General features: G+C 41.7%; 2 protein-coding genes across 4 annotated transcripts in view; one reads left to right on the plus strand and one right to left on the minus strand.

Annotated features, from left to right (window-relative positions):
- The window catches only part of LOC109615227 (zinc finger CW-type PWWP domain protein 1), a 36435-nt gene extending 35344 nt beyond the window's left edge, over window positions 1-1091 (minus strand). The window contains exon 1 of the mRNA XM_034290767.1: window positions 791-1091. Coding sequence (XP_034146658.1) covers window positions 791-806 — 16 coding nt within the window. The 5' untranslated portion in view covers window positions 807-1091. The remainder of the gene's footprint in view (window positions 1-790) is intronic.
- A 663-nt stretch (window positions 1092-1754) lies between these two features.
- Window positions 1755-11095, plus strand: si:ch1073-157b13.1 (7SK snRNA methylphosphate capping enzyme). 3 transcript variants are annotated; one of them, XM_034290609.1, is made up of 6 exons: window positions 1755-2409; window positions 3448-5396; window positions 7057-7278; window positions 9757-9828; window positions 9951-10018; window positions 10410-11095. In XM_034290609.1, the coding sequence occupies exons 2-5, from the start codon at window positions 3492-3494 to the stop codon at window positions 9969-9971; spliced, it is 2220 nt and encodes a 739-aa protein (XP_034146500.1). In that variant the 5' UTR covers window positions 1755-2409; window positions 3448-3491; the 3' UTR covers window positions 9972-10018; window positions 10410-11095. The 3 variants fall into 3 exon arrangements, with proteins under 3 accessions (XP_034146500.1, XP_034146498.1, XP_034146499.1); XM_034290607.1 differs by lacking the exon at window positions 9951-10018 and having other exon boundaries at window positions 1756-2409; XM_034290608.1 differs by lacking the exon at window positions 9951-10018 and having other exon boundaries at window positions 1758-2409; window positions 9757-9865.
- Window positions 11096-11324: the final 229 nt, after the last annotated feature.

Here is an 11324-nt window from a genome sequence, read left to right on the forward strand (position 1 = left end):
AATTACTTTCATAACCAAACCTTTAAACATGCCCTAATAGGCCTTTTCCTTAACTATTGAGTAGCCAAATTAACTATGATTATGTTTTACCTAAGAACTGCTAGGCGCTGCTCTGGGTCAATCGGCTCCCTGAAGTTGGTCCTCTGCCTCCTCAGGTGTGGTGCTAGCATCTGCAGGAGCGCCTCAAACTGTGTCACGGACATCCTGAAGTAGGTGCGGAAGCGGCCGTAATATAATTTGAGCTCCTGGATCAGACGGTGGAATTCACCGTGATCTGATCGCCTTTTCAGAATCGGATGGACCTAACATTTTCTTTTTTTCACATTTTGTGTGAGCAAAATTAGCATCAAATCGTCTTCGCTTGACGATGACTACATTAATTACATTAAATAGAACGCGAATATTTCGCAAAACCGTGTGGCGTCTGATGTGTATCCAACGAATATTACGCTTTTTTGTCTCGTTTATTCGTTTTGCTCCTGATGTGTAAATCCCTTTAATTTTAACCCTTCTGTTCCCCAATCAAAACCTTCCTTTTCGACTTTTTTGAAAAGGAAAGAAAAAGGTGCAGTGGGTGTTCTCTTAATTTTTTCCGGAGCTGTATATCAGAGCTTGAAATCTGCAGGAGCCCATGTGCTTACAACAGCAAAAACACACCTGTCATTATGCTGAACATACAGTGTAGTCCATAACAACCGTTACCGTAGCAAACATTAGTTAGCATATAAACTACTTCACTGGCTAACGTTTGGTCCTCAACAACTTATTTAGCTAGATTTGGGCTATTTACCCGCAACTGTGTCCATTATTATTGCAGATGAGATGTGTAGATCGTCTATCCTGTTGAATTAAGGTATCTCTGGTAAAATGGAAGGGTTTGTATTGTAAAAATGCCAATTTGTGGCGGTGTTATGAAGTGACTTCGAGCGGCGAGCGACACTAATCTAATAAGGACTTGCGCGTTAGTTACAGTTACCGCCACTTGTCACGGTCTCGTGCCAAGTCCTGGCTACCTGCTCCTCATGCAGGTGACTGTATTGATTGGGAAACTGTCAATGACGATACCTAGATTTGTTTCGAAAAGACAGCTTTTATAGGTTAGTTACATTTTCTATCCGTTATGTGTAAAACGTCCATTTGTAAGTTGTAACGTTTATAGTCTCCTGTCGCTGAAGGTAGAGAAACTATCAAATAACTACATTACCCATAATGCGCCGTTTAGAGGGCTTGGGGGATTGGAGTGGGGGAGGGGTACGGTTTATAACAAATCAAGTAGTTGTTATTCATCGGTACTAAATGTCTCTGTTTGCCACTTCTATGTATATTACCCATTAAATAATATTGATTGGTGGAACTGACGAGGGTGTTCCTACAGTACCACTGGTTAATTATGTAGCTTTCGCCTTGTTGACAGGGGCTGGGCTGTCCGTTTTAGAATCCTGTTCGATTGCTAACAGTTTATACTACACTTGCACACCGAATAACATGGATCTGTGTGGATCAGGCGAGGTTTGGATCAATGCAGAGTTGATTAACATAATTGATAGGTTTCTTTGCTAAAATTAAATGCCTAAGTCGCTGTGTGTTTACAATTCCGTCAGGCGGAAGAGGGGATGCCTCTTATACCAGTGGGAGGGACATAGTATTATTTCCTATCCGATGCGAGTATCCCATTGGTCACTTCTAAGGAGGTCGAGCGCCATAATGAGACATGATTCGTTGAATAGTGTGTCCAGCGATGCCTGGTGTTTTTTTCATGGTCATATAAAACCTGCGACTATGCTAAAACTCAGCGAAAGATAGCGGAGCTCAAGCAGTTGCAGAAACTTAGTCGTTTACATACACCAACATTTTGGCACAGATCGTTGTTCAGACAGGACGATATTTTTTATAATCTTACACTAACGGTTTTCTTTCCTTTTCGGAGAGGGTCCCTCTAGATTTTATGTTTTTGTACTTAAATAGAAGGTAAATCAGGTCAGGTTTTATTCACAGTAGTAGAGCGTTAGAAAAGCTCTTGCTAAGTCAGTATATGGGTGGATTTTGTGGCGGGGAGAAAGCAGTTTCAGGAGGGCAGTGTGTGTGTGTGTGTTTTGAAAGGGGTCTGACTCTCACTGTACGTGGCTTCCGTGCGTGTGCTTGTTCACCGAGCTCGGGCACTCATTGAATTATTCATGAGACTGCGTGACGACTGATCACGAGGGGCCTGTTTATACATGTTGTGTGTACTATTTCACTACCCAGAAGCACTCAGGGCACGTAGTGGGGGGGCCGGGGTTGAATGACTCTTTTTGTTAATTCACACACGGCATGAAATTAGAGTGAGGGGTGGCAGACAGTCCCAGAGAGAGTGAATCCCGCACCACTCCAGGAGAGATGTGAAATCCAGGAGGAAGACATCCCTACAGAGTAAGTACCAGGAACAGCAGGTTCTGAAATGGCTCATCATGGGTTAACTACCCTACTGCCATGTGTGAGGAAGCCTGGAACAGGTCAAATGCACTAGGCACTACATAGGGAATAGGACTAAAATAGTACAGTATGTAGGGAATAGGTCTAAAGTAGCTCACTACATGGGGAATAGGACTAAAGTAGCTCACTACATAGGGAATAGGACTAAAATAGTACAGTATGTAGGGAATAGGTCTAAAGTAGCGCACTACATAGGGAATAGGACTAAAATAGTACAGTATGTAGGGAATAGGTCTAAAGTAGCACACTACATAGGGAATAGGTCTAAAGTAGCTCACTACATAGGGAATAGGACTAAAGTAGCTCACTACATAGGGAATAGGACTAAAATAGTACAGTATGTAGGGAATAGGTCTAAAGTAGAGCACTACATAGGGAATAGGACTAAAATAGTACAGTATGTAGGGAATAGGTCTAAAGTAGTGAACTACATAGGGAATAGGTCTAAAGTAACACACTACATTAGATTTATTAGATTAGATTCAACTTTGTCATTGAACAAGTACAGTACGACAAAATGGATTTAGCATCTAACCAGAAGTGCAAATAGAAGAGGGCATGACATTTACAAGTATTAAGTATAATGTATGTTGAGTGGAATGTGTAGATGTGCAATGAAGGTGAATGCACTACAAATGTCAATGCTAAATGTGCAATTAAGGCAATTAAAGGAGGGCAGAAAAAGTATGAAGTATAATGTATGTTACAAGTAGGCAATGAATAGTTGTGCGATCAGGCAAATGCAAGTAGAAATGGCAATTCAGACTGTGCAAACCAGGCAAATTGGAGGTGTAAAGTAGTATGTGCAACTGAAATGCAGGGAATGTATAGGGAATAGGTCTAAAATAGTGGAATATGTAGGGAATAGGTCTAAAGTAGTGAAGAACATGGGGTGAATTTGTGAGATGCAGCGGTAGATCTGTATATTTGTTTCTTATGTTGGCACCCAACTCCTCCCACTTTCTGTCTCTGTAGTTCAATGCCATTGGTTGAGGCACTTTGAGTCTGTACCACAAAAGATGATTAGAATGTCACCAGACAAAGAGGCTGTTCTACCGCTTGATGGACGGGGCGACACAACCGTCCCAGAAGGCCCCACGGTAGGAGGAGGTCAGTTGGAGGGGGAAGGAGGAGTGGACAGGGTGGGAGGGGTTATGATCGCCCCTCCTCTTTCCTGTCTGGGACAATCTGGATTCACCGGAAGTTTGGTTTTAATGGAACAACCGAACCCTAACCGTCCGAAAACAGGAACTAACCCAGGAAGGACTCAACCCCTAAAGACCAGAAATGGCCTTCAGCCTGCCTCCAACAAACCCCAAGATCCGCCTCCTGGACAGCAGCAGCGAATGGGGAAGCGGCGCTACTCCCTAGGTGGCGGCTTCAAGCACCCAGGCTTTGGGAAACGCCGCCGCTGCACTAACAGCGACAGCCAATCCGACCCTGTCCTTCCCTCCAACTTTCTGTTGGGCGGGAACATTTTTGACCCACTCAACCTCAACTCCCTATTGGATGAGGAAGTGAGCCGGGCACTAAATGCAGAGACGCCTAAGTCTTCGCCCCTGCCGGCTCGGGCCAGAGACCCTGTGGAGATACTGGTGCCGCGTGACATCACAGATCCTCTCAACCTAAAGAGTGGTAGAGGAGAGGGGGAGGAGGGAGGAGTGCTGGTCTCCCCCATAAAAAACCGTAAGAGACACCGTGGCAACCGTCACCACGGGGGAGGACTGGGGACACAGTCCGATCACCCCACACAGGCTGAGGGGTCAGTAGTAGAGACTGTGGGGGAAGCAGGTGGGGGTGTGGCTTCAGGGGGAGGGGTGTTAGGTGTAGCTTCCATAGGATCTCTGTTTCCAGCTGCTGTATGTGTTACTGGTGAACTGGCTGCAGTACCAGAGGCCAACACAGAGGGCAGCATGGCTCCACAGTCTCCTTTGCCCTACGAACTCAACACTACCATTAATTGTCGGGACGAGGTAGTCCCGCCCATCCTGCCACGGAGACACACCCACCCACCTCTTAACTCCGCCTCTAAACTCTGTCCCCATGGCGACAGTGTGCATCGACAGCGTAAACGTTGGAGTACCACTTTGATGAGGTCAGACCCCCCATCTGTCACCCCGACACCCGCCCTCACAGTCACCTTCCACACACCCCTGGTCCCCGGGTCAGGCCTTAGAGGTCAGCGGTCAGAGATGAAAGGTCAACAGCAGCCTCAGAACTCCTGCCACCACAAACCCAAGGAGAAGAAAAACAGGTTCCAGCATGGAAACTTCAGCCGTTACTACGGATATCATGGTTACTATGGTTACCACGACGGACAAGTTGGCCCGTTCGAGGACCCTCGTCTGGGCCTGCTCCAACCTGATTGGTTCAGAGAGAAGACGGTGCTGGACATTGGCTGTGGTGCGGGTCACCTGACCCTAGCTATCGCACGGCACTTCAACCCCGCCCACATCCTTGGTATTGACCTGGACATGCGGCTGGTGCACGCCGCTAGGCAGAACATACGCCACTTCCTGTCTGAACGTCTCACACGGGAAGCCCTGTGCAGGGGGGAGATGGAGGGGGAAGGAGAGGGGGAGACAGACTGTAAACACAGAACAGAGACAGCTGATCGAAACAGTGGCAGAAGCAAAACTAAGATGGTGTCCAGTACCACTGAGGAAGAGGAGGAGGATGGACAGAAGGAGGAAGAGGGTCTGAAGGAGGAGTGCAGTTCTCTAGAGGAGTTAAAGAGGACCCTGTTGTTGCTGTCGCCCCCTAGTGGCCCCCAAGGTGCAGGTCGCCCCCTCCTTCCGTTCCCCATCTCCTTCAGGGTCAGTCGGGGTCCCATCGCTGCTCCCCCTCTGCCTGTCCTTACCCACTCCTCCCCCCTCAACCATGGGACACCAGGAACGTTCCCAAACAACATCTCCTTCATGACAGTAAGTAATATAAGGAGCCTTATGAGCTGTTATAACTTGTAAAAGTAGCCTTGTGAGCTGTAAGGACAGTCCTTACTTATTTAATGAGGCTTGTGTGTGTGTGTGTGTGTGTGTGTGTGTGTGTACACATGTTGCTACGTATGTGTGTGTACATGTTTGTGTGTGTTTGTGTAATTGTGTTCATCTTTGGTATTACCAGGGTGTATCTAAATCTTGATACACACTGATAATACCAAAGATATTATAATATCTAGATTTAGTTAAATACACACTGGTAATACCAAATATATTAAAGTATCTAACTAAATGTAGATATTATAATATCTTTGGTATTACCACTGTGTATCTGACTAAATCTTGCTACTATAATATCTTTGGTATTATCAGTGTGTATCTAACTAAATCTAGATATTATAATATCTTTGGTATTACCAGTGTGTATCTGACTAAATCTAGATATTATCATATCTTTGGTATTACCAGGGTGTATCTAAATCTTGATACTGTAATATCTTTGGTATTATCAGTGTGTATCTGACTAAATCTAGATATTATAATATCTTTGGTATTATCAGTGTGTATCTAACTAAATCTAGATATTATAATATCTTTGGTATTATCAGTGTGTATCTGACTAAATCTAGATATTATAATATCTTTGGTATTATCAGTGTGTATCTAACTAAATCTTGATACTATAATATCTTTGGTATTACCAGTGTGTATCTAACTAAATCTAGATATTATAATATCTTTGGTATTACCAGGGTGTATCTAAATCTTGATATTGTAATATCTTTGGTATTATCAGTGTGTATCTGACTAAATCTAGATATTATAATATCTTTGGTATTATCAGTGTGTATCTAACTAAATCTTGATACTATAATATCTTTGGTATTACCAGTGTGTATCTAACTAAATCTAGATATTATAATATCTTTGGTATTACCAGTGTGTATCTGACTAAATCTAGATATTATAATATCTTTGGTATTATCAGTGTGTATCTAACTAAATATTGATACTATAATATATTTGGTATTACCAGTGTGTATCTAACTAAATCTAGATATTATAATATCTTTGGTATTACCAGTGTGTATCTGACTAAATCTAGATATTATAATATCTTTGGTATTATCAGTGTGTATCTAACTAAATCTTGATACTATAATATCTTTGGTATTATCAGTGTGTATCTAACTAAATCTTGATACTATAATATCTTTGATATTACCAGTGTGTATCTAACTAAATCTAGATATTATAATATCTTTGGTATTACCAGTGTGTATCTGACTAAATCTAGATATTATAATATCTTTGGTATTACCAGGGTGTATCTAAATCTTGATATTGTAATATCTTTGGTATTATCAGTGTGTATCTGACTAAATCTAGATATTATAATATCTTTGGTATTACCAGTGTGTATCTGACTAAATCTTGATACTATAATATCTTTGGTATTATCAGTGTGTATCTAACTAAATCTTGATACTATAATATCTTTGGTATTATCAGTGTGTATCTAACTAAATCTAGATATTATAATATCTTTGGTATTACCAGTGTGTATCTAACTAAATCTAGATATTATAATATCTTTGGTATTATATATTACTAACTGAAGTGGCGCCCCCTGTCTGTCTCCCAGGGTGATTACTTGAATGACAGAGAGATGCTGGTCCATAATGATGTCACAGCAGTATATGATGTCATCCTGTGTCTGGGTGTGACCAAGTGGGTCCATCTGCACGAGGGTGATGGGGGTGTGGTCAGAATGTTCTGGCGGATGTACAGACACCTCCGACCGGGGGGGATGCTCCTCCTGGAACCACAACCCTGGATCTCCTACTGCCACAGCAAGAAGAGCACGGTACACACACACACAACCCTAGATCTCCTACACACACACACAAAACATCTCTGTATACACACACACATATATACACACACACACACAAAACATCTCTGTATATACATACACACACACTCACACACAGAACATCACTTTACACACACACACACAAAACATGTCTGTATACACAGACACACAAACACACACAAAACATCTCTGTATATACACACACACACACACACACACACAAAACATCTCTGTATACGCGCGCGCACACACACACACACACACACACAAAACATATCTGTATATATACACACACACACAAAACATATCTGTATATATACACACACACACACAAAACATATCTGTATATATACACACACACACACACAAAACATATCTGTATATATACACACACACACACACACACAAAACATATCTGTATATATATATATATATATACACACACTCACACACACACAAATAACACATCTCTGTACACACACACACACACAAAACATATCTGTATATATATATACACACACACACAAACTCACACACACACAAACAAAACATCTCTGTATACACACACACACACAAAACATCATTGAACGCACACACACAAACACAGAAATGTCCAAATACACACCATGTTTTCTTTACTTTTCTGTAATTAAATTAAATAATGACTGTGCCGATATCATAAAGGAAAACACATGGTTTATCTCTGACCCCTGAGATGGCTGAACCCAGATAATTTAGTCCCTCCTAAAGGCACACTGCTTATGAAAACAAAAACAGAATTGTACAACTTTTGCTCTTTTAGTTCTTGTTCATTGTTCAACAATAGTGTTACAGTGAACAAATACGCAATGTAGAAGTCTGCATCCCAAGATGTTCTGCTCCCAGGCTGCGCTTGCTAGTTACTATTTAGAATCTATGAACAGACATACAATGACTGGTTCTTGTGATGTAAAAGAATGAGACAAAGATAAATCATCTTTTTCCACCTTTAATGTGACCTATAATGTGAACAATTCAATTGAAAAACCAACTGAAATCTTTGAGGCGGAAAAATAAAAAACCCACAATAACCTGGTTGCATAAGTGTGCACACCCTTAAACTAATACTTTGTTGAAGCACCTTTTGATTTTATTACTGCACTCAGTCTTTTTGGGTAGGAGTCTATTAGCATGGCACATCTTGATGTGGCAATATTTGCCCATTCTTCTTTGGAAAGGCGCTCCAAATCTGTCAGATTGCGAGGTAATTTCCTGTGCACAGCCCTCTTCAGATCCCCCCACAGATGTTCAATTGGATTCAGGTCTGGGCTCTGGCTGGGCCATTCCAAAACGTTAATCTTCTTCTGGTGAAGCCATGCTTTTGTGGATTTGGATGTGTGCTTTGGATCGTTGTCGTGCTGAAAGGTGAACTTCCTCTTCATCTTCAGCTTTCTGACGGACGTCTGAAGGTTTTGTGCCAAAATCGCCTGGTATTTGGAACTGTTCATAATTCCCTCCACCCTGACTAAAGCCCAGGTTCCAGCTGAAGAAAAACAGCCCCAAAGCATGATGCTGCCACCACCATGCTTCACTGTGGGTATGGTGTTCTTTGGGTGATGTGCAATGTTGTTTTTGCACCAAACATACCTTTTGGCATTATGGACAAAAAGTTCAACCTTGGTTTCATCAGACCATAACACATTTTCCTATGTGCTTTTGCAGGGCTTGATGTTTGTTTTTGCAAACTTCAGTCGGGCTTGGATGTTTTTCTTAGTGAGAAAACGCTTCAGTTTTGCCACCCTGCCCCATAGCCCATTCATATGAAGAATATGCAAGATTGTTGTCACATGTAGCACACAGCCAGTACTTGCCAGAAATTCCTGCAGTTCCTTTAATGTTGCTGTAGGCGTCTTGGAAGCCTCCCTGACCTGTTTTCTTTTTGTCTTTTCATACATTTTGGAGGGATGTCCAGTTCTTGATAATGTCTCTGTTGAGCCATATTTTCTCCACTTGATGATTACTGTCTTCACTGTGTTCCATGGTATATCTAAAAATGAGATCCCTCTGATGCTTTGGAAGCTCTCTGCGGACCATGGGTTTTGCTCTTAGATACAACTAAGAAAATGTCAGGAAAATCCTACTACAACGGCTGAATTTTACTTGTGATTAATCAGATTCACTTTAATTGATGGCAGGTGTGTAATGACTTCTATTTAACATGAGTTTGAATGTGACATCCCCAGATATAAGAGGGTGTGCACACTTATGCAACCAGGTTATTTTTAAGTTTTCATTTTTCCACCTCGAAGATTTCATTTTGTTTTTCAATTGAATTGTTCACATTATAGGTCACATTAAAAGTGGAAAAAGTTCTGACATGATTTATCATTGTTTCATTCTTTTACATTACAAAAACCTGGCATTTTAACAGGGGTGTGTAGACTTTTTATATCCACTATAATTTATGAAATGTAGTTTTTGGTTTCCTAGGAGATGACATACAGGAACTACCAGGACATCAGACTGAGGCCAGAGAACTTCTCTTCTTACCTGACTTCTACGGTTGGTTTCACCTGTTACAGGTTACTGACTGATACAGGTAACACATCTACTGTTGGTTTTTCCTGTTACAGGTTACTGATTGGTACAGGTAACACCTCTACTGTCGGTTTGACCTGTTACAGGTTAATGACTGGTACAGATAACACCGCTACTGTTGGTTTCACCTGTTACAGGTGACTGACTGATACAGGTAACACCTCTACTGTTGGTTTGACCTGTTACAGGTTACATCACCAGAATCAATATCCTGTTCAAAATTGATGAGAACTTAAAAAGCCTGACTTGCTGATTTAGGGTGTAACTAACAATGAATTTATATAAGACTGAGATGTAACTGGTTAAAGTAGTCAGGTTCTAATGACCTGTGTTTAAAATAAATAAATAAATGTATAGATATATATGTGTAAAACAGAATGAAATTGAGAGAATTGATCTGGGGGCTGAATAATTTAACAGGCTTTGTATTTTATTAGGCCCCTAAAAGTAAACCTTTATTTTCCAGCTATTTTGACGGATATCTTTTTAGTCTTTGTGTTAACACATCTAAACCTTGTTAAGATTAATGTTTGTTTATTTAACAGGTTTCCATAGGCCAATCTACCTCTTCCACAAAGGCCCCACCCCCAGGAAGTGATAGGAACATGCCCATTGTTAGCGGTGTTAGTGCTGAGTAAATGCAGGACTGCTGTCATGAGCACGTCTCCATAGAAACAACTGTCCAGATTGATGTATGGTGGTGGACACCAACCAATACCACAACTTAGATTGGTGAGACATTCATAGATTAGTAATGTGATTGGACGAAAGGACCTTCTGAGGATTCTGATTAGTCATGATTTATTAACTAGACGGTTAACGGTCTCAGCAACAGACTTTGAAACACACACTGACATGCAGACTGTATGACAAGGGAACAGTCCACTGGGACAACATGGCACCCTGGTTGAGCCCTGTACTGGGCCAGTTTCACCCTCTCTGATTCAACTCCACTGTCTGGACATGAAGCCGGGAGCAGGAAGTGGAAACTCAGCTGAATCACATGGAGCCAAGCTGGCACTCCCTGTGTGTTGTGTTGACACAAGTGTGTATATTAGAGAGGTTGTTTATGTGTGTTTGGGAGGCTGTTAAATGTGTTAACAAGCAGTTTTGTTTTGTTTTTGTGTTCTGAGAGGTGGGACTTCCACCCTGCCTAATGAGGTCACTTCCTTCCAAACTCAATAATGTTTTAATAAAGTAAGCTACTATAATAAACTTTCTGATGATCCTGTGTGTGTGTGTATACTGTGATGTTTTCTGTGTATATTGCAATGGCAAAGGCGTGTATTGACCATTTATCAGGAAACGGACTAACAGCTCCGACACACTGCTCACGAAAATTTGGATAGCCAGGCTAGTATCACCCAGTTTCTGGCTTTTGGGTGTGTTTGTGGGTGTGTTTCTGGGTATGACAGCATCATAACAGCTGGTTGTATATCATGGTTTGAGCGTGGCCACTA

This window comes from Esox lucius, chromosome 24 (assembly GCF_011004845.1).
Source record: "Esox lucius isolate fEsoLuc1 chromosome 24, fEsoLuc1.pri, whole genome shotgun sequence".
NCBI lineage: Eukaryota > Metazoa > Chordata > Actinopteri > Esociformes > Esocidae > Esox > Esox lucius.